The sequence below is a fragment of the Poecilia reticulata genome, chromosome 6 (genome assembly GCF_904066995.2).
Source record: "Poecilia reticulata chromosome 6, P_reticulata-male-v2, whole genome shotgun sequence".
Taxonomy (NCBI): Eukaryota; Metazoa; Chordata; class Actinopteri; order Cyprinodontiformes; family Poeciliidae; genus Poecilia; species Poecilia reticulata.
Genome location: NC_088835.1, coordinates 9,881,700 through 9,902,244, shown reverse-complemented (window position 1 = coordinate 9,902,244; position 20,545 = coordinate 9,881,700). Strand labels below are relative to the sequence as shown.

The 20,545-nt window shown below is 39.0% G+C and overlaps 1 protein-coding gene across 3 annotated transcripts; it reads right to left on the bottom strand.

Annotated features, from left to right (window-relative positions):
- Positions 1-277: 277 nt before the first annotated feature.
- Positions 278-20,089, bottom strand: parvb (parvin, beta). 3 transcript variants are annotated; one of them, XM_008432772.3, is made up of 13 exons: positions 19,821-20,089; positions 7,777-7,866; positions 7,244-7,314; positions 7,044-7,146; positions 5,776-5,916; positions 4,268-4,383; positions 3,295-3,353; positions 3,160-3,179; positions 2,861-2,925; positions 2,689-2,757; positions 2,362-2,463; positions 2,200-2,272; positions 278-1,021 (listed from the first exon to the last, which is right to left on the bottom strand). In XM_008432772.3, the coding sequence occupies exons 1-13, from the start codon at positions 19,933-19,935 to the stop codon at positions 945-947; spliced, it is 1,101 nt and encodes a 366-aa protein (XP_008430994.1). In that variant the 5' UTR covers positions 19,936-20,089; the 3' UTR covers positions 278-944. The 3 variants fall into 3 exon arrangements, with proteins under 3 accessions (XP_008430994.1, XP_008430995.1, XP_008430996.1); XM_008432773.3 differs by having other exon boundaries at positions 2,861-2,922; XM_008432774.3 differs by lacking the exon at positions 19,821-20,089 and adding an exon at positions 11,540-11,742.
- Positions 20,090-20,545: the final 456 nt, after the last annotated feature.

The window sequence follows — 20,545 nt, the reverse complement described above, 5'->3', positions numbered from 1 at the left end:
GCAATGTTTTGTAGATAAAGCAAAAACTTTAAGCAAAAATGATACTAAGAAGTCGTCTTGAACAGATAAGAGGTTTTTAACGGGAGAGTCATGTTTGTGCTTATTTCAGAGAATATAAACGTTAATTTCGACACATGTATGTTATCCCAAATACTTTTGGACCTAGGCAGTCATTTTTGACCCCATATATGTTACCAAGTTGTAAAATTTTATCCAAAAGAAAAAAAACAAAACAAAACGGCAACAACAATAAAAAAAACCCAGCTTTTTAAGTTGATTTGCCTTGATTGTACTATTTTTAATTAAATATGAGTTTTAAAGGACAGTTATTACATTCACATACTTTTACAACATACAGTACAAGTTTTGAACAGACTGCTTTGCATCTCGTACGTCTCACAGAGTTAACGGTTTAATTCTTGCGTAAGCTAAGCAAATATAAGAGCTAATATACAACAAGCTTTTCTATTCTGATTCTGGCTTTTTTTGCAACTAAAAAAAGAGAAAAAACATTTTTATCTCAAATTTCAGTTTCATTTTAACGGCTTAAAAATTCCACGATCCAGACACGTTCTGAAAATATCAGCAAAAATATTCAGCACTGAAGGCAATTAGTTCACTTTAGCACAAACATTCTCCAGCGTCGTCATTTTCCCATGACGGCTGTATTCAAATGCAGAGCATAAAGGTCGCCCTGCTTCTTAAGTCGCAGATAACTTTCGAGGAAGGAATAAATAAATACTGACATTTGGAGATGATTAAAGAAGAACGTTCAGAGCCTTGTTCTGTCCTTTCCTCCGGGGGGGTTCGCATTGCAGATAATGATGTCTCTAAGTCTCAGGTGGCGTCCTCCAGAGCCCAGACCGTAACGACGTTAGCCCGAGCTAACGACGTTAAGGCGTGTTCAGAGTTACTCTGACCAGAGTACTGCCAGGGAAACGGGTTCAGTCAGAGTTTTTGTAGTTGGTGAACAGATTGTAGAGGACTCTGAGGGTGGATTTCAGGTTCAGGTTGACCACATCTGCAGGAAACATAAGCACCAATTGAGATAATTACTTTTAGATTGCCCTTTCATGAAGGTTCTTGTTCGAGTCTGGCGCGCGAAAAGCCTCGGACTGCTTTCCTTCGAGCAGCCATTTGCAATTTTCTGGAACAGTGCCGCAGCCTAAAATAGATCCTCAAGAATTCACAAATGATTATGGTATGATGCATTACTCCTGGCTGAGGATTCCGGAAGCACAAAGTAGGTTTCTGATCTTTTTTGGAGGTGTCGCAGTGTGCGACATAAGCCACTAAACTGAATTAATCATTCGAACTGGGTCTGGGTTAACCAGGAGGCCAGTCAGATAACAGCAGTGTTGCTGCACGAAGCCTGCTTTTAGCACCCTAACGTCGGCGTTTCTCTGTTCCGGGTCTCATTTGTTGCCTATAATCAACCTTGCGATGAAAGATAATCACAGCAGCTGAGATTGCAGGAGCTGGAATGAGCTGAATTAGTGTAAATGTTGGGAACAGAGTTGAGTAGTGATTTGTTTGTAGAAAGAGAAAGGACATTTACATTATGGCTGCATAGAGCGAAATGACATCAGAAGATCTTATAAATAATTATAAGGTTTATACTTATGACTGTAAATCTAAAAATGAAGTCTACATGATAACAGTTGGTCATATCCAAGTTTTGAGGTGCCATCTTTTATATAAGCAGGGTGAGAAGCTCAGCCGGATATTAACCAAGTGGTGTCAGATTAGGCCGAGGTCACCACCTGCTGGACGATCATGGTAATAACAGCTTCCTGTACACTCACTGACTTCTCTGGTAAAGAAGGAACAAAAAAAAACAACCTTAAAGTACAGAAATCTTTTAATTTAGTGAAACATTTTCCACATTTATTCAGTGGGTAATACAAAAAGTTGACCCTATAAGAAAAAAAAGAGTCCAAGATGCCATAAAATTTTGATCAAATTGCAGAAATGGGGCCACAGCATCACTGTTTCTCCGCCATACTTAAAAGTTGTGCTTTTTAATATAAACCAGATTTCCATTAGAACAGGTATAGTTTATACTACTCCAGTAAATATTAAGTTATTTTAGTTAAACTCATGTAATTTGTGTTATTTGGCATTAAAATTGTGTTGTTTTTTTAAGGAGAATTTAGTTCTGATCTGCAGTAATATTAAGGCGGTGAAATGGTGGAATACCTTCTGGCCTTGCTTTTGGTTTCTTCAGGCCTCCGTCCTGCATCAGCTCAAAGGCAAATGAAACGTTGTGAACCTAAGTGGGAGCAAAGCTGGCAATTAATATTTCTCATCTAAAAAATAGATGTAAATCTATAATTTCTAGTTTTCTATAAGTGAGACAACCTTCTGCTCAAAGCTTTCAGGGGTGAGAAAAAAGTTGTAGAGAGGGACAAAATAGTCTTCCAGCAGCCCCATCAGCAAAATCAGGTACACTCCATCAGCAAACTAAGGAAATACAAACATCTTATAAATATGTATAATAGACAGACACATTAAACATAACGCATCATGAAGGGATTCACTTTAAAAATGTCATCCAGTCAAAAGAATACCGGAAAGAAATCAGTTAAACTGTAAAGCACGATATATATTTTTAAAAATATTGACAATATATAAATAACACGACTTTCTTGGATAGGATGTGATCTTAAAAATATATCCATAAGATACCTGAGATTCCAGCTCAGTGACCTCCAAGTTCAGCTTGTTCAGATGTTTGTTCACGAAGGTGATGAGGGACTGAAGGGAGAATCCCAAAGCCATTCAGCATTTTTACAAAACATTCTTTAATAAAAACATAGCTTTAGAAACGACATCTAATGTTCAGCTGAGATCTTATTACCGTTTTTACAACGTTGAGCTTGTCGGGCGCATGATCCAACAACGTGTCAAACGCATCCCGCTCTGCTGGAAAGGAAAACAACTTGAAGGAGGTACAAACACCGACTGGTGATGACTCAAAGGTTTTATCCTTATCTGATTGAAGATGTTTTTTGTTTTTTTTATCTGTGACTGAAGCAGCATGTGTTCACTTCTAGTTTAACATTTAAGAAGAACCAAAACAAGATAAATTCAAATTGTTACCAAGACAATCTAGTTGTTTGAGCTTTTTACACAACGTTTTGGGTTTCTTTAACTTACCAAATCGCCCCAGCATCATTCTGCAACAAAAAAAAAAGCAAATGAGAGAAATTAGATGATTAATTTGTTTGTTCCTCAGCTGCAGGCAACAAGCTCTTCCAATAAGGCTCATAAATGTGTCTTGGTAGCTCTTACTCTGTGGTGCTGGTCAGTTCTTTAGCCACGACAGCAGTCTGCAGGATTCCTTCTCTCTTCTGCATGGACACAAATAAAAGTTGAGACTTCAGAGAGTAACTCATGTTGCAGATAAGGAAAATATCAACCACAGTTTTAATTTCAGGAACATTGTTTCTGCTTCTAATATCAACGCCCCGGCCACACTATTCCGTATAGTTAAGAGTATGAAGATATTTCTGGAACTGGCTCTCTAGGTTCACCTTTCTGGACATTTGATACCGTCACATACGTAATTCTTTTTCTATATGTAAAAACAAAAAATTCTGCACCAGAAATTATGCAAATGTCACAGCAGCAATGACCCATTATTGACGTCACTTCATCTCATTTAATGCGGATCTGTCAACTCATCTCATGCCCAACGCCTGAACAGACATGAGCAGAATAACCACTTGGGGGCGCTCAAAGAGCATCAACAGCATCGTTGAGATTTCCATTCTTACGGTGAGAAATGTACACGTCTACACCTTCATCCCAGTAAACAAGCCGTAAGGTACGCGACGCACAATTTAAAAGCAAATGCATCTCAATAAACAGAATAAAGTGAAAAGTTGAATTTTAATTCATTGTACATCAAGTCATTCACTGTATTTCTGTTTATTTTAGTAATTACAGCTAAGAGCTAATAAAAACTCACAATTCATACATAACATTTCATACAGAAATGTCACCACAATCATCGAGAAGAGTTAACAACCATCAGTCACAGCAATAGACAGAGTTAAATGGAGAAAGACATGAAGGTATTAGCAGCAGTAGCTTAGCTTAGACTCCATTGAGTCTATGCAAGACATGCATTTTTACCAGCTGAACTGAAATACTGAAGACAAACTGAAAGAAAGCATTTAAATCAATAGTTTTACTACTCAAATGTATTCATATTTCAGCCTTCAGTGCTTTCAGTGATTCTGCAAGTCGACTGGAACCTTACTTTTACCACCACCACCTGCACAGTCACGTGTTCAGGGAGTCTGATGGGAGCCTGGAAGTGCATAGCAAGAGCAACCAGCAGGTAAACGATAGCCACCAGGTTCTTTGAATGAATCGCTGCAGAGACGACAATGAAACAGAAAATCACGTTAATGTTGACATGAATTTAATTGGGTAGAGCTGTGCAATATCAGAAAAAATGTGCCAAATTCTGCAATAGCAACATGGGTTGGGAGACATAAACACCCAGGTGTAGAGCGTTGACGTCTTCCCTCTTCAGCTTCACTAACATCTCTCACTGAAAAACTTGCATCTGGCAACAACTGTCTGTATTGGCAACCAACCAGCTTTGTTGCATGGCAACACCGTGTTTTAACAACCAAACATCTTGTTTTGGTCATCTGCTCAGTTTCCTGTCATAATAGCAAATTTTGCTGGACGATAACTTGTCGCAATAATCAGAACTTATTGCGATAAACGATAACATTGTTTTGACACCATTTCCAAGTAATATAATTGTAATGGCATAAAAATGCAAGAACTCATACCGTTGAGGCCATCGTGTATTCTTGTTTTCTCACACACCTCCACACTCTCTAGGGAAAGACTATGATGATGCATGAAAGGGAGTATGAAAGTGTATGCAGTAGCAAGAATACATTACGGCTTAAATGGCCTCTCATAGTGACTGATCTCACAAATGGAAGGATAGTCAGACATTCGTGAAAAATAAGCTTTCCCAGAAAGACTGAAGCCGTTACGGACGATGAAATGGTGGGAAACGGGTGGGCAGGCATCATAATATACATTATGGATCACTAATGGGATGTTACTCGAGTTCATCCGGGATGTGTGTGTGAAGACAGACAAGTGAATACGTTTGGCAGTGAAGCGTATCCATCTAGGAAGTTCTTTGTGATACTGGTATTGCCCAACTGTGTTTGAAGGAAATACTTGTCATTTTAAAAATGAAGACACTCAGCTGTGTTTAACCAGTTTCACTAGGCCTGCCACAATAATCAATAAATCAAATTATCGCATCATAAATTAAAACAAACTCAATTTCACAATTTATCGTTTTTCTCTTCCTACCAAAAGTTGGATAGTAAAAGTCTTCAGATTGGAGTTTTGGTCTCAGCTAAACCTTTTTCTGAAGGATAATTTTGTTTCTAGAGACTTCACTCATTTTATTACTTGTTTCTGTTGTTTTTTTTATTTATTTGGATATTTAAAATGTCTTCCAGTTCCAGTGATAAAAGTTAATTACAATTTAAAGTTTATTGATCTTTGAGAATGTGTTCTTGCATTGCTGTGCCATTATTATCATTGTGTTACTGGCAAACTGTCTCAAAACAACTATATTACTGTTTATCGCGATAACGTCTGGGACGATTAATCATCCAGAAACTTTAGTTATTATGACAGGACTAAGTGTCACACATTAAAATTGTACGTATACATTTTGTGCGTTGACTTCAAGTCAGGGACTGAAAAGGGTGTCGAACTCACAGTCCACACTCCACTCCAGCGTCCAGCCGTGAGGCCTCAGCGTGTTGTTGACGGCCTCCAGAACCGTCTGAAGCTTCTGCTTCTGTCCGATCTCCGACTGGGTGACCTCCGCTACGTTCAGCTTCCGACCCGACAGTTTCTCTGTCACCGACGGACAAAGGGAGAGGTTTAGGAGTGTGGAATCTGTGTCTGTTCAAATATTACTGCACATAAAGAGTAGCCAGCAGCTGAACAAATGCAACAAAGGACTTTGACTGCAAAAGGTGCAAGAAGGATGGAGTTTGAAACGGGGCAAAAATCCCACATAGCTATCCAAAAGATGTCTTGGTAGCAGCTGAAGATCATTTGGCTTTAAATGTGAACATACTTCCTGTTTTGTGATCATCACCAAGAACCACACAGAGTTCTTTTCATACTTCTTGTTCACTAAAATAGACAGCTGTCTATTTTAGTGAACAAGCCATTTGTTTACGTGTAAATAGCTGGGTGTTATGCTATATGACTCTTAGGACTAGAGTGACATTCCATACAAAGCCACCTGCAGGCCAACTTGTGTAAGTGCACAAAAAAAAAGCTGACAACCAACACGGACAACCAGCCAATCAGAAATGCTGAGCAACTTTTTGAATCTAGACTCTTTCGGCTTAAAAATAAGTTTTATAGCTTTGACTGAATATATGCAAGTAATTTGTTTTTAAAACAAATATTTAAAAATGTACCCCCACGAATGAAAATGTAAAAAAAAAAAAACTTTGTTTAGTGCTTTAAAAGGGGGAAAAAAATTATTCATGCTAAAAGATAATAAAATACTTTGGGTAAAAAAAGAGGATAAACGGTTACTAATATCTGATTTTCTTCTGAAACCTTTATTTTATAGAAAAGACAAATATGGGGATGCTGTTAAACATGCTGGTGCTTTACATCCTAAAACAGATCAAATTTTTTCACAGCAGACAATCAAATAGAGCTGCTAATGCATTAACTGAATGAGAAGAATATTTATTTGAACTTCAGGTTGCCAGTTTTCCAAATTAAATGGTTTCCAGAAATCCTGGGGCTAATTGTGCTGTTGTTTCAGGAGCCAGGACTTGTTAGTGCCCATCTGGCAAACAGAACAGCAAGAAATGAATCTACTTTACATTTTTAGAACAGAAATGAAAACCAGCATGACTGAAAGGAGCCTTAACGCAGTCTACCAGAGAATAAAACCTCCTCTCAGGTTTTATTCTCTTTTTTCTGTAACTGTTAAACATGTGACCATTTCCTACCGAACAGCTTCTGCAGCACTTGCCCGTCGTAGCAGTCCTCCTCCAGGTCTTTCACTATGATCCTCTCCTCCTCCAGCTCGCTGTTGATCCAGTCAATCAGCACCTGCGTGATCCCGTTCGCACGATTGGGGTATTTTGTTTTGCTCTGAACATATTCAGCTTTTGTTTCGCTGCACAAAATCCCATTCGGTCTCATTTACCTTCACGAGATCTTTAAATTTAGGGTTTTCCCTTGACGTGGGGTCCAGCATGATCCTTTCAGCATTTTCTTCTGCGAGGAAAAACAATGTCAAAACTATAATCAGAAAACATGAGTTAAATAAAGTATAACAACTTTTTATTCAAATAAGAAATTTTTCTTTTCTCACCGGTGAGATTAATAGTTTATAAATATGATGACAGGTTTTCCTTAAAAAAAATAGCTTCACAGCCATCAATGAGACAAGTCTTTCCTCTCAGATGCATCAGAGATGATTTCACGGTTTACAGAGTTCAAGGGCATCCGCACTCCACCCACTTTCACTTCCTCCTTCTCCGCTGTCAAACAGTTTCAGCAGAGTCATTTTCTTGACCTTTGAGGCCTGAATACCCTCTGACACACTGCCTTCAGAAATCAGTCTGAAGAACTGGAAGCAGTAAGCATCCAACCGTAACCCACCGCTAAATTTAACAGAACTGGACGCAAGTGTGAGGTGCTTTTCAGGTCCAAATGGTTCGTTTACAGCGTTCATACCCAGCAGAGTGTCCTCCGGATGGATTTCTGTTGCTGAAGGAAGCAGCGGTGCGTTGATGGCGTTCTTCCCCTCCTCATGGAGATCGCTCACTGGTGGGACGGAAACAACGGGGAGAAATCAGGACGATTTTTTTTAAAGCAAGCATGCATTAAAAATTAGCAAGAGAAATTAAAAGTGTAATTTAAGGTGAAAACAAACTGAAATCATTAAGAGTACAGAACAAAAATGTAACAACGTAGAAAAAGAAATGGAATCAAATATTGAACTTCTTTATTTAATAAAATATACAGTCACATTGAATGTTTTCTGCATTTTAAACAATTACAAATAAGTAAAAATAACTTCTACTTTCTCCTTTGAATGTGTAAATATAACGTGTATACAACTTTGTTTTTTCTTTTATTATACCGTGTTCGATGAAGTCAAACCAAAATACTGTTTATGAAAATGAAGTTTAGAGTCCGAGCCGGTGCTGTGATGCAACGGCTTAGAGAAAAGCGTGTTAACGTCTTAAAACGGTCCAGTCAAAGTTCAGATCCGAGTTCAAATGGGAATCTGTGGCAGGATTTGAGAGTTGCTTTTCGCAGATGCTCTTTATTCAGTGTGACTGAATATCAAACCAATTTCAGTTTCGAAATGTGCAAATCTGGAGATTTACCCCCAAAAACCTGTAGCTGTAATTGATTTGATGTAAAAGACGGTTCTGCAGCTGACTGACTCGGGGGGCAAACATTAAGCTTTCTGCTTATAACATAACAAAATATGAAAAAAATAAAAAAAGCTCCAGTTTGTCACAATCAAACAGCTGAGTACTGGGGTTCAGCCTGCAGGTTGATTTACTTTCAGTTGAGGTTTGCTGCATTACACACACACATCCAGAGGATTTAATTAACACAAAGCATTTGCATTTAGAGAGGATTGGCGAGAAAACGGGAACACATTCTAAATTACACCAGAACTCACACGTTGGCCATTTCAGCTCTTCTTGCACACTAATGAGCTAACCACATAGCATGTAGATCCTCTTCATGTGGCTACGGTGATTAAGCATTAAACTCATGCCCAATCATGTACTATAAACGATTGCTCTGATTGGCTAAGGTAGTGTCATTTTAAGCCTGCGTGCTCAACTTGCCAACAACCCAACATCGTCCCACTTCCCTCCACTCGCTGTCAAGTAGAGCCAAGAAAATTATTTTAAAGAAAAAAAGAATAAACTTGTGGAGTAGATATTGACTGTAGGGGATCGTTATGACAGTGTAAGATGGAGGAATTGCAAAGTATTCACTTTGTATAAAGTACAATGGTACTGACTTACTTACTGGTGCTTCACCAATTGTGTGAAATACAAATTAAATATTCACATTTCAACAACGAGGCGTTTTAAAGTGCTTTACATCACGAAAACGTAATGCAGAAACTGATTATGAAGCAGCAGTAAACTTTAGATCTTGTGAAAAGTCATCGTCGAAATGCTCCAAATATATTTGACCGCTGATCAAAAATATCGATTAATCAATGTTCCTGTTATTATGAATCAAAGGCAACTCTAAGTGAGAAAAATAATTCATCAGGGTTTCAGCAGTTTTACAGTTTTTTGGAAGTTGTACCAGATTAATGGAGCATAAAAACTGAATGTTGCTTCTCCACAGATAATAGAAAATAAATAGTCTTAAAGAAATTAATGGAGATGCACTTATCGACCCCGGTTTGTTTGCTTGTTGGCACCAATAGCAAATTGGCCAATCACACAAATTGAGGTACTGCAGACACTGCTGATCTACTGGGACCTTCACACTGCTGGGCTATAGAAAATGGTTGGGAAGAAAGAGCATATTAATGTCAGAGGAGAATGGGCAGAGATTATGTTAGGCAATAGGGACTCAAAGAAATCGCTCACTTTTTTTTATCTCCCTCTACTTTTTACTGTTTATTCAATATTACATGACTCCGTGTTTCTGTTTTAAATTATGTAAAGCACTTTGAAATGTCTTGCTGCTGAAATGTGCTATGCAAATATAATTTGATTTGATTTACAGCCAAGGCATACAGGATACCACCTGAAGGAGGCATGTACAGCAGCAGGATTGTAGGATTCCTCTTGTTTTTGTAAAAGATCACAAGTCATTTCTCCCATTAACAATGGTTTGTTTTGGTTGCATTTACCCAGAATGCCCTGTGCTGTAGTCCGCTTTAAGCATTCGGAGCGGTCTCCAGTTCACTTGGCATTCACATCTACATTCGAACTGCGCCAGAGTTCACTTCAACGAATCGAGACCAGAATTTACCTTTTTGGTTAACATCAGAGTTCAGTTACGTATTCACACCTCCCCAAATGAACCAAACGTTCCGGGTAAACAAACCAGAGTTTGTAGTAGGCTACTGACTGCGTTTAAACACCATAGTGTAACACAGTCTCTTATGACCACAGTCTCCTCATCTGATGGCTACTTCCAGCAGGACAATGCTCCATGTCACAAATCTCAAATCAGCTCAAGCAGGTTTCTTGAACATGACGATGGATGACGATGGATTCCTTGCGGCCTCTGCAGTCACCAGATCCCAGTCCAATAAAGGATCTGTGTGATGCTTTGGAACCAGTGAAGCAGTGATGTGCAGCTAACAAATATGTGATGGGGCTCCTAAGATTAAAAAAAAGAAGAAAAAAAAGAGCTCTACCACTGGGAGTACCCAATAAAGTGGCCAGTGAGAGTACAAGTTAAATGAACCGAATAGAGTATACTGTATCTGGTGAAATTTCCACGTTCTTCCTGATGTGGATCTCCAAACTCATTAGTTTTGCATCACATTTACATCCTTGCTTGTTGAGCACTTGGCAAATGTTTATTCTGGTTTCGGCTCCGAGCTTCATTCCAAAAGTTTCTCATATTTCTTACTTCCTTTTTTTTAGAACAGATTGCTTGACATTTACTGCCCAATCTATCAACAACAACAAGAAGAAAACCTTCTCTGTAACCTTGGATTTGTTCGGTAGTGGAAGCAGCGCAATGACTTCAAAATTTCTTCATGGAAAAACAAACTCTTGACACGTGTGAATCCATCTTTAAGCAGAATATATTTCTGCTGGCACATTTGGACACGGACTGCGGCGATACTCCAGGAGATTTAAAGGCTTTCTTGCTCCTAATGGCCATAATGCTTTTTTTCCTCCCGCTTTTCAATTTGCACAACCTGCAACAGGCTAAACCGCAATCAATGCTTCCAAATCTATCGTTTCATCCAAGTCCTGGATTATTCCTAGAGCCTGGAAGGGCAAAGGAGGAGGAGACGGACGTCAAAGGGAACAAACCGGAGTGTGTTTATAGCACAGCTAGAACAGTAATACGACCTCAAAGCGGTGACTTATGAGAAGATAAACAGAATTAGCCGGAGAAGAAGGTTCCCCAAAGATTTACTATCTGCTCCAGCCCTCTCATCGAGCCTTTAATCGTACTATAGATCAGCAGTTAGCTTAGTAATTACACATCAGACTGACCAAAATTCCTCCTAATTGTTGCTTCCTGCCTGCGTGTCCATCTCACTGCATTACTGCTGCTTTGAACCATGTGGGGTGCATCTGAATAATCGTAATGTTTAAAGAAAAAAAAAAACAAACTCATTTACTCAAGCAGTGCGCTGCTGATTCCTCTTAACAGCTGACATTTAACCAAGGCTGCACTGACGGCTCCCGCTTCCCCATTTCCACTTCCAAGTTCCTAATAGTCCAGCAATAATTTAAAAAAAAATACAAAATCAGATTACCTTGCTTCTTCCTTTTAGTCCCACACAGCAGCCCAGCCATGTCCCCTTTTACCCCCCCAAAAGAAACACACACTCCGGATCCTCCTGGGAGCCAGCGAGCAAGCGAAGGAACTAGTCACAGAATGAGAACGGTATTAAATATTGAGAGTATTTGTGTGCAGGGTGTGTGTGTGTGTGAGTAAGTTGCGATCGGTGCAACTGAGCAGAGGCAGGGGTGTCATCACGTGTTTATTTCTGTCACAGCTCTCCACCCCACCTCTGCGGCGCAGCTACCAGACAGGTTCATCAGAGGAGGGGGTGTGTGCGCGTGTGTGTGTGTGTGTGTGAGACAGGAAGGGGACACGCACCATGCCGGAGGCAATTAGGTGAGAGCGCACAGGTCGGCTCTGGGATGTGGAGATTTGGTGCACTTTGAGGAACAACCACAGGTAAATGTGAAAAACTGATGTCACTGCAGCCAGAACAACAAGTGGCTCTGCATAGGGGCGCCGCGCAGGAGGGGGCGCCAAAACGATGAGAAAAAATTCTATTTCTAGAGGCATTTTCTGCATTCAGCAGCTGTTTGTGCTTTAAAAACGCACCATAACATGTCTGCGTACTTGAATCACAAATTCAGACCCGAGTGTGGGGTGTTCTCACGCTCACAACACGCGTTATATCAGTGAATAATGACGCTTGCTGCAAATTTCATGGGCTTGTTACAACGAGCAAATCGACTGTGCATGAGAACAGTGCCGTGAATATCTTCGTATAACCAGCTGGGCTGTGACTGTTCCTGTTAACCCACTTGTTTTAATTTAATACACACAAAGCTCGCAGCCATGAGCATTAATCTTCTGGACCAGCAGAAGCCAAGAAAGGAGCTTCTTTCTACATGGACGACTGGGTTAAATGACGCCGATTTATCAAAACCACTGCAGGGAGGTTCCCTTTGCATTAGAGACGGTCTGCTTGTAATCTGTGTGCATCATAAACAACGGCGTTAAGCAGATTGAAATCGACCTCCTCCGGCTGGGAAAGAGCCGCTTGACTGAGGTGCACAGGGGAGGATATAAATAAGGCCGTAGTACGGAGAAGACAGACAGACGGCCGCTCAAATATAGCGCCGGTTATTTACATCCAGTCAGGAATCGGTGAGTAAGAGCAGAAAGGAGAGGATGGTGTCTGAGTGGGTTGTGCACTTCAGACCCCACAGCTGGAATTCATTTAGCTTTTTTTCCCCCGTTATGTGTGTGGGAAACTTTTTTTTTTCTTTTTAAAAAGGTTGATCTGTTTATTTTCTGCTCCTGATAAAAAGGGTTTGTTTCCGTTTGATCCGTCAAGGTTTGAGGAAGTGAGACGACGTTTCAACAACAACATGTTAGATGTTCGCAATGAAGTCTGAAATCTAAATCCAACTCTGATCACCATTCAAACTGAATGGAACAGGTTTATGTTTTGTAACAACTAGTACAATTAAACCCGTGACGTAATATGTTTGCTCTGTTTAACGAAGGTGTGATTACAGTTCCCTGCAAATTACCTTTTCCACGTTTTATCATGTTGCAGCTTCTAATATTTCCCCATCGGGTTTTTGATTGACGGGTCGACAAGCATAAGCTTGAAGTGGAAGTATAAGACATGGTTTTCAATTTTTGCATTACAATAAAAACTCACATCAGGTAAGATGCGAGTTTGTATACAACAGTCTCTGCAAAATAAACATCACAGCATGATACAGCCACCACCGTGTTTTGTAAAGGTATGATTATGTCAAAAACAGTTTACTTATAGCAATGTTTGCTTAAAGACAGTAATGTATAACATTCTCTAACAAACCTCAATACATTTTAGAGAATATCTTAATTTATACTGAATGCAGATATTACACTTTAAATTATGTAACTTGTTTTTATTTAAGGGTACCAATGTAGATGTGCTACAATTTCCCTGAGGGAAAGTCCCAGTGGGATTAATAAAGTTCTTTTTATATCTTAAAAAGGACTGAATATGCATACAACTATTTATGGATGTTTATTTGGAAACTTAAAAATGCTTATTTTCCTCCCACTTCATGACTCAGCACTGTGCTGGTCAACCACATAAAATAATAAATATATACATTCAAATTTGTGGTTCTAATAAATTTGTGCAAGCCACTGAATATTGGAATACAAGCTCAGGAATTAGTAAATAATACTGAACTAAATCCAGTAGAAATTAGGTACAAATTAAGTAAATTCCTCTTTTAGTAAAATAATAATGACATAAAAAAAAGACTGCCATGTACTGTTCAAAACCTAATTTTCAAGTAAGAAGCTAAATTAGGTATACGGTGTAAACGAAGTTATACTAAAATAAGTAAGCATTTTACATGTAGAGTGAAATGACTCAATGCTGTTGCCATCCATCCTCCAGTCTGTTTATTTCTACACTGTATTGTATATTCAGGGTGTAACCACAGTGTCAAAATGATCAGGATGCGACGGCAGCCCCATCATTCTCCACTGAGCATTCTGCTCAGTATCACTTCTGTTTATGAGGACACACAGTGAGGAGGCTGATGGGGAATGTAGAGAAAAAACATATCTCCTAAGATCACTGAGTTTAATGTAGAGATCAGCCAGTCTCCATAGCAACCTTCAAATATTACGTCCATGTCAAGTGATTGTTTCGGAGTGAAGGAAGCTGTAAAGATGTGAAGTTCATTGAGAACTACCAGGGCTTTAACTAAGATTAAAAAAGAAAGTCTGACGGAGAAATCTGAAAGCATCTGTAAGAGTTAGCATTTCTCACTCCTCTGTGGCTCTGCTCATCTCTAAGCCTGGTAAGTGGACAGACCTGCGTTCGATCAAGCTAATAACCTTTGCACTCTGTCATTCCTTCACTTTTTAAGGTCCTCTTTTTGGTGTTTTCCTTCCTGCTCATAAATCCTTCCTTTGTGTGTCATAAGATCTGAATCTTCTGGCTTTGAAGTTGTCTCTGAGCATGCACTTGATGTCTCACTGTTCACCCTTTTATCTCTCAGCGCTCTGTTAATCTGAACTGACTTCCCCACTCTGCTCCTCGGGGAAAGCGGGGGATTTGCCTGTGGGCCACTTTGGTGGGCCGCTTGACCTCGTTTTTTTTTTTTTTTAATTTTATGCATGATGATTTTTATTGAACTGTTGAGTACATAGAGTGTCTACGCATCCTTAAAAAGTCTTACTTAGAATGATAAATTTCAAATTGTCCTCATACATTGATCACAGGTCTTAAAGCTTGTAGCAGGACTATTTAATCTCGCATATATAATTTTTTTTTCTCGTCCGACTTATAAGTCGGGCAAAAGTTTGAGTTGCATGCAGATTAGGTTCTGTAATTGGAGGCAGTTGAGGCTAATGGTAACTAGCTGCTAGTCAACAGAAGCTAGTTACTTCTGTTGACTAGCAGAAGTAACTAGCTCCCTAGGTAGCTACTTATCTAACAAGGTAGCTTTTTGCATCAACCATTGGTAAATGCCCAGTTGGCTGGACGATTGTCTTCGCCACTGGCTCACCGTGATGACATGTACATTCTGTGCAACAAAGCTTAGCACTACTGTATAAAATGTACAGTTTTCTTTTGCACATTTCTGTTGTGATACAAGTCTTGAATTTCATCCATAATAGTCTTAAAAAGGTCTTAAAGAAACCCTGCATAAGCTAAAATTGCACTTAAAATATTTGTCTTAATCCCTAGCCAGAATGCCTGATAAATAGATGACATTCTGTCACGGTGTGAAGAGGTTACCATGGCAGCCGTGGTTTTAAGCGAACCTACTGGTCGAGCCCCATCATTAACCAGTCTCGGCGCTCTTTCTACTCTGTCAGAGCTGCATTCCCAGCCAACTATTTCCATCTTTTCCTCAATAATGAACACGTTACTTGCGTCTTCGTTTTTGGTCATCGTCCTGTCTTTCTTTCTCTATTTCTGTCCATCTGCCTTCTGTCAGTCTGGTGTTCAGCCAAGACTTTGCAGGCTTTCACAACAATGATGCAGCACCTCACTGATTAGCAATCCCATAAATAGAAAGAGGTGAGGTAATTAGTAAAATCAGCTGCTGTTCTGTTTGATTGTAAAATAATTGCGGCCCTCGAAAAGGTGCCTGTCGCTTTTTTTATATAACATATTTGTCCAGGCAGACCATGGATTCGTACTGAAAAAACTATTTATAGAGTTTCTTTAAAAAGTAAATATTTTAATGTATAACAATATATGTGACCTAAAATAATGAGAGGCAGGCAGCTTGGTAAAGCAAAAGAGCTTCTGCTCACAGATCCCTTTTTGTCACATGCTGGTCATTTTTAACGTTGCAACCCAAAAAAAAATAAAAAAACAAAAAAAACGGGATAGTCGGGGAGACTCTTGCTCACTAATGCTAAACATAAAATTTAGGTTTTAATCCATAAAAATGTGGTCAGTCCTATTATTACTCGTTAGTTTCCTTAAAGGTGACACATTTGTAAATTGTAGACAAAGGGATTTAGAATGAGAACTTTGCTGCTTTTATATGACGTGAACATTATTTGGCCCAACTGAAATTTTAAAAGATGCAGGAGAAATCCCAATATCCAATATTTTTGTGGTCAGTGAATGCACCCTACCAAGACTGGAGTTCTGAACCATTGTCCTAGATGTTCAAGTACAATAAAACTATAATTCCTGAGCTCTCCTTATGTTCCTGAGCGGGTCTGAGTTCATCATGAGATTCTCACAGTATAATTTTGGCTAAAAAGTCAGTTTCATAGTATTGTAGCATGATCGCACAGAAAAAAAAATCTAAAGTAGCAGCGTATTAAAAATAGTCTTGCCTTGTCCGCTGGTGCTCTCTTAATATTAACAGCATGGCTTTCTGTGGTTTTCACAAACTCCACTGTCTGCCCACAAATTGATTCCAATCTCATCACCGAAACACAGACTTCCTTCCAGCTTATCGCTTCGCACAGAGAGAGTCAAACACCAGAGACGAAAGTCTCTAAAAAAAAAAGTGACATGTTCTGTCCCGTTTCACAGTAAAACAAGCATATAGCACTGAATATGTTGTGGTCACTAGAAAGAGATTATTCAGCAAAAATGAGGCAACCCTTTCTAACGGCATAACTCATCTGCTGAGTGTCGGCTTTGAACCACACCCAGGACGGCAGCATGCAGTCTTCTGCCAGCAACGTTGCTTTCAAAAGCTACGATGCTACCGTCTCTTTAAACATTCAACTGATCTGAGATCATCATCTGTGTGAGTGCATCTCACGCAGATAATGAGAAGGTCCGTACAAATATCACAAATTTAAGACAAACGTATTGCCTGGATTTATGTTCAATTATTTAAATAAAAACATTGCTTGTGTTTTTGTTGTCATACGTTTACTAACAATTCTTAATTTGATTGCTAGACCTGAAATTAGTGTACATTTGCATACAATGCGAATTAGCGACATTAGGCACAAATGTCTAATAAAAATAAAAAATGTCTAATAAAAATAAAAATAACATATTTTCTGTTTGAACTATATATATTATTTTGGCAAATATGATTCTGAAGCTGAATTACAACCTGTTTGTAGAGTATGGGATTATTTATTCTAGGGCTGAAATGATTCCTCGAGTATTAAAATTCCTCAAGGAAAATGTATCCGCCTCGAAGCTTCATTAAATTATGTAGCGCACCATGTTCCGGCCAGATCATTATTTGTGGAGGGCAGTGCTCTCACTTCTGCCTACGAGTTGTTGTGAAGTGCCAGCAGCATGGTGTTGAATTGTGCGGTGTTTTGGGGATAAGTAAGGATTGTAGAAGTTTGCGGTGCGATGGTTGGACTACGACAGCTTTTCTGGGGTTGGAATGGCGGTTTTGGAGTGAACGGTAGGAATGGCAGAGAGAGATCAGATTCCTCGGATAAACATAAAAATATTCTATAGAGTACTCGATTACTAAAATATTATTTTACAACAGCCCTAATTTATTCCACAACATTTTATGAATATTTATTAATCATTTGAATGAATAATTTTAGTTCAGAGTGACATGTTACAAATAGATGAACAGGATTTCTTTTTTCAACTATTCTACTTACTCTTATGCATTTTTAAATACCTTGGCTAATTTGCACTCCGTTGCTTTCTAGTGTCACGAAAACACGACAAACCGAGGATTTAAGAAACTACATTTGAGAATCTCAATACATTTGTAGAAGAAGTCATCGTTAAAGCTGATGCATGTTCGTAGCTTTTCTGACTGGAGCATTTTATCAGCTACAATTTGTGAGGTCTTCCAAGGAAGCACTTCTACTTTCATGAAGCAGACATAGATCCAGCTTGTGGTGGCGAGAAACTTCTGATAAGATCCTGGGTATGAGGAAGAAAAACATCACCAGCATCAGTGGTGCGCACTCAACTGGTTGGTCAAATTGAGATCGGAAACAGATTTAAATCAGAGAAAAGGTTGGCAGAACGCATCAGGTGCTTTCATGGTGAAAACATCTGCACTCATCGTCCATTTTCATTTTTGACTTCTTGCTTTTTTTGTGTGTATTATTATAGAAGAAGAAAAACAAGTTAAGGAGTTAAAGTATAGCATAGATACATATCCTTAAAGAGAAACCGAACTTTTTTTGTAGCAGTCGTGAAACATCTGGCATACTTCAGGTTGGATATTGGACCTTTTTTGGCTCTGACCTAAATTTTAAGCACAGTTTATAAATTTTCCACAGCTTTAATGTCAAATTCATTTAAAGAAGCTTAATATTAGCCTGAGTTATCCCTCCCAAACTCAGTTTTTATATCTGCTTATGATCACCGTCCTGTTGGACTCCCTACTGGGGTTTTATTAATCCATAGCTACTGAACTAAAGTGAAGCTCAAGACTTTTGAGGCAGTCATCCTGTCTGATCACTAGAACCACTAGAGATAAACATGATGCTCCCAACATCTATTAATAACATCTATTAATAGCAACATCTATTACAGCATACATAGATTTGGAAATCCCTTTTTTTTGAGTGGGTGACAAGATCAAAGTTTGTGTGGATGTTAAACTGACGTCATTGGACGATGACTCGCTAAGTGTTAAAGTTGAAAAACGATCCCAAACATACATCAAAACTGGTTTTGAAACACAAGTCAGATTAGACAAAACTCTTTATTTTGAAATCCATTGAAGTTACTTGCCGTTTCAGATGATTAAACTGCTGGTTTGATCCACATAGAACAGCTTGAGGTGAGATGACCTCTTAGTTATTTATATCAATTATACGACTCAATTCTTCGTAAATTAACATCTATTTTAATTTTTGAACATCAGAAATGATCGTAATACGAGTTGTAACTATCAGGTACTATCTGAACTTAGGCAACGGTGATTTTATTTGAGACGAAGGACAACCAGGAGCTTTTCTCTTTCTTTCACCGTCTCCTCAAATCTTACAATTTAGATATTTCAAAAACCGTTGAGCTTCACATCAAAACCTCTAAAACCTTTCTGAAAATGGCCTTTTTCTTAAACGTTAGGAATGTTTGCACTTTTAAACCCAACATTGTGAGCATCTTTGCAAAAATTAAATGGGGGAAGAAAAAAAGATTAAACGGCACAAAAGCGGTTTTTCATTGCCTGATCCATTAAGAGAAGTTCAAATGAGAGAACATTCTCCTTGAAAGGTGAAGCCTGGAATCCAGGGTTCCTCCTAAAACAATTAAAATGTCTCTGACCTCCTCCCGGTGGGTCTGCTCTAATGGAAATTGCAAACACATGGCTGTGAGAAAACACACACACACACACACACACACACACACACACACACACACACACACACACACACACACACACACAGCTTGAGGTTGATAAACCTTTGCAGCTGTCCTTCTGACCAAACTGCTCTGTGGATTAAGGACATAAAAATAGCTGCTTAAACTCACAGAATAATAGAAGAAAAATAAAGACTGCTTCAAGTTAATAATCTTCATCTTTATCAAAAGGCATTCTTGTAACAGGTCACTCTGAGGATCTGACCTATTTATACATCTTTACCTCATGTTGAATGCCAGAGGAGTTTGCCGTCTATGAAGTCTTTGTTTATATAAATAGATGCCTCCCATGTTTCCCTCCAGAGAAGTGTTAACTTTTAGCAGCTTCACCGCCATCAAAACCCGTCTGTGTTTGCGTTTTAAACAACGTGCCTACTCTTGTGACTGCAGCACCATGGACAGAAACACAAGAGGACTTTTTACAATAACAACAACAACAACAACAACAAAAACGCCTCAAAGCAGGAAAAACTCTAAACCGACTCACCTTCTTTAGCCCGTTTCTTCCGGACCAGGGTTCCTCCTAATTTCCCCAGAAAGGATTCATCTTTTTTCATCTTTGCTGGCTGCAGGCTGGCAGATGCGCTCGGAGTCAGAGACATGGTTCTTGTTGCGGCTCTTCTCCTTGGACCAACCCTTTTTTTTTTTTTTTTTATCCCCGGCTCTTTTATTCTCTCTGTTATTCCGCTCACTCCTCCCAGATCTGCATTCAGATTACCCAATCACAGCCCAAACACACACACTGTCTCTCTCTCTCTCACACACACACACACACGGCACAGTAATCGGGCTTCTTCCAGGAGGCAGCCGCGGTGGTTTGGCTTTAATACTGATGATTCACATGGGAGGAAAAAGTCTCTATTCGCTGCGGCTAACCCACAGCGCCACCCACAGGCCTGCAGATGTCGTTCATGTTGTCTGTTAGCTAAAATTAGCCCACGTGTGTTTTTATAGGTTTAGGTTACACACACACACACACAAATCTGGAAAAGTTTGCAATTTATTGAATAGTATGGAAAAATGAAAAGTGAGTTTGGAAAACGTTTTGGTTTCTTGCTCTTTTTCGTTTATATCTTCTAATACGCAAAAGTCTAATAATGCTGCGGTTTTCTCGCTGATTTGTTAAATTGACATTCTTTATTATGTTTTAACATTTCTCCCCTCCGTATTTTGTTTTTGACTCACCGACTGATTAAATGCTTTTTATATAGA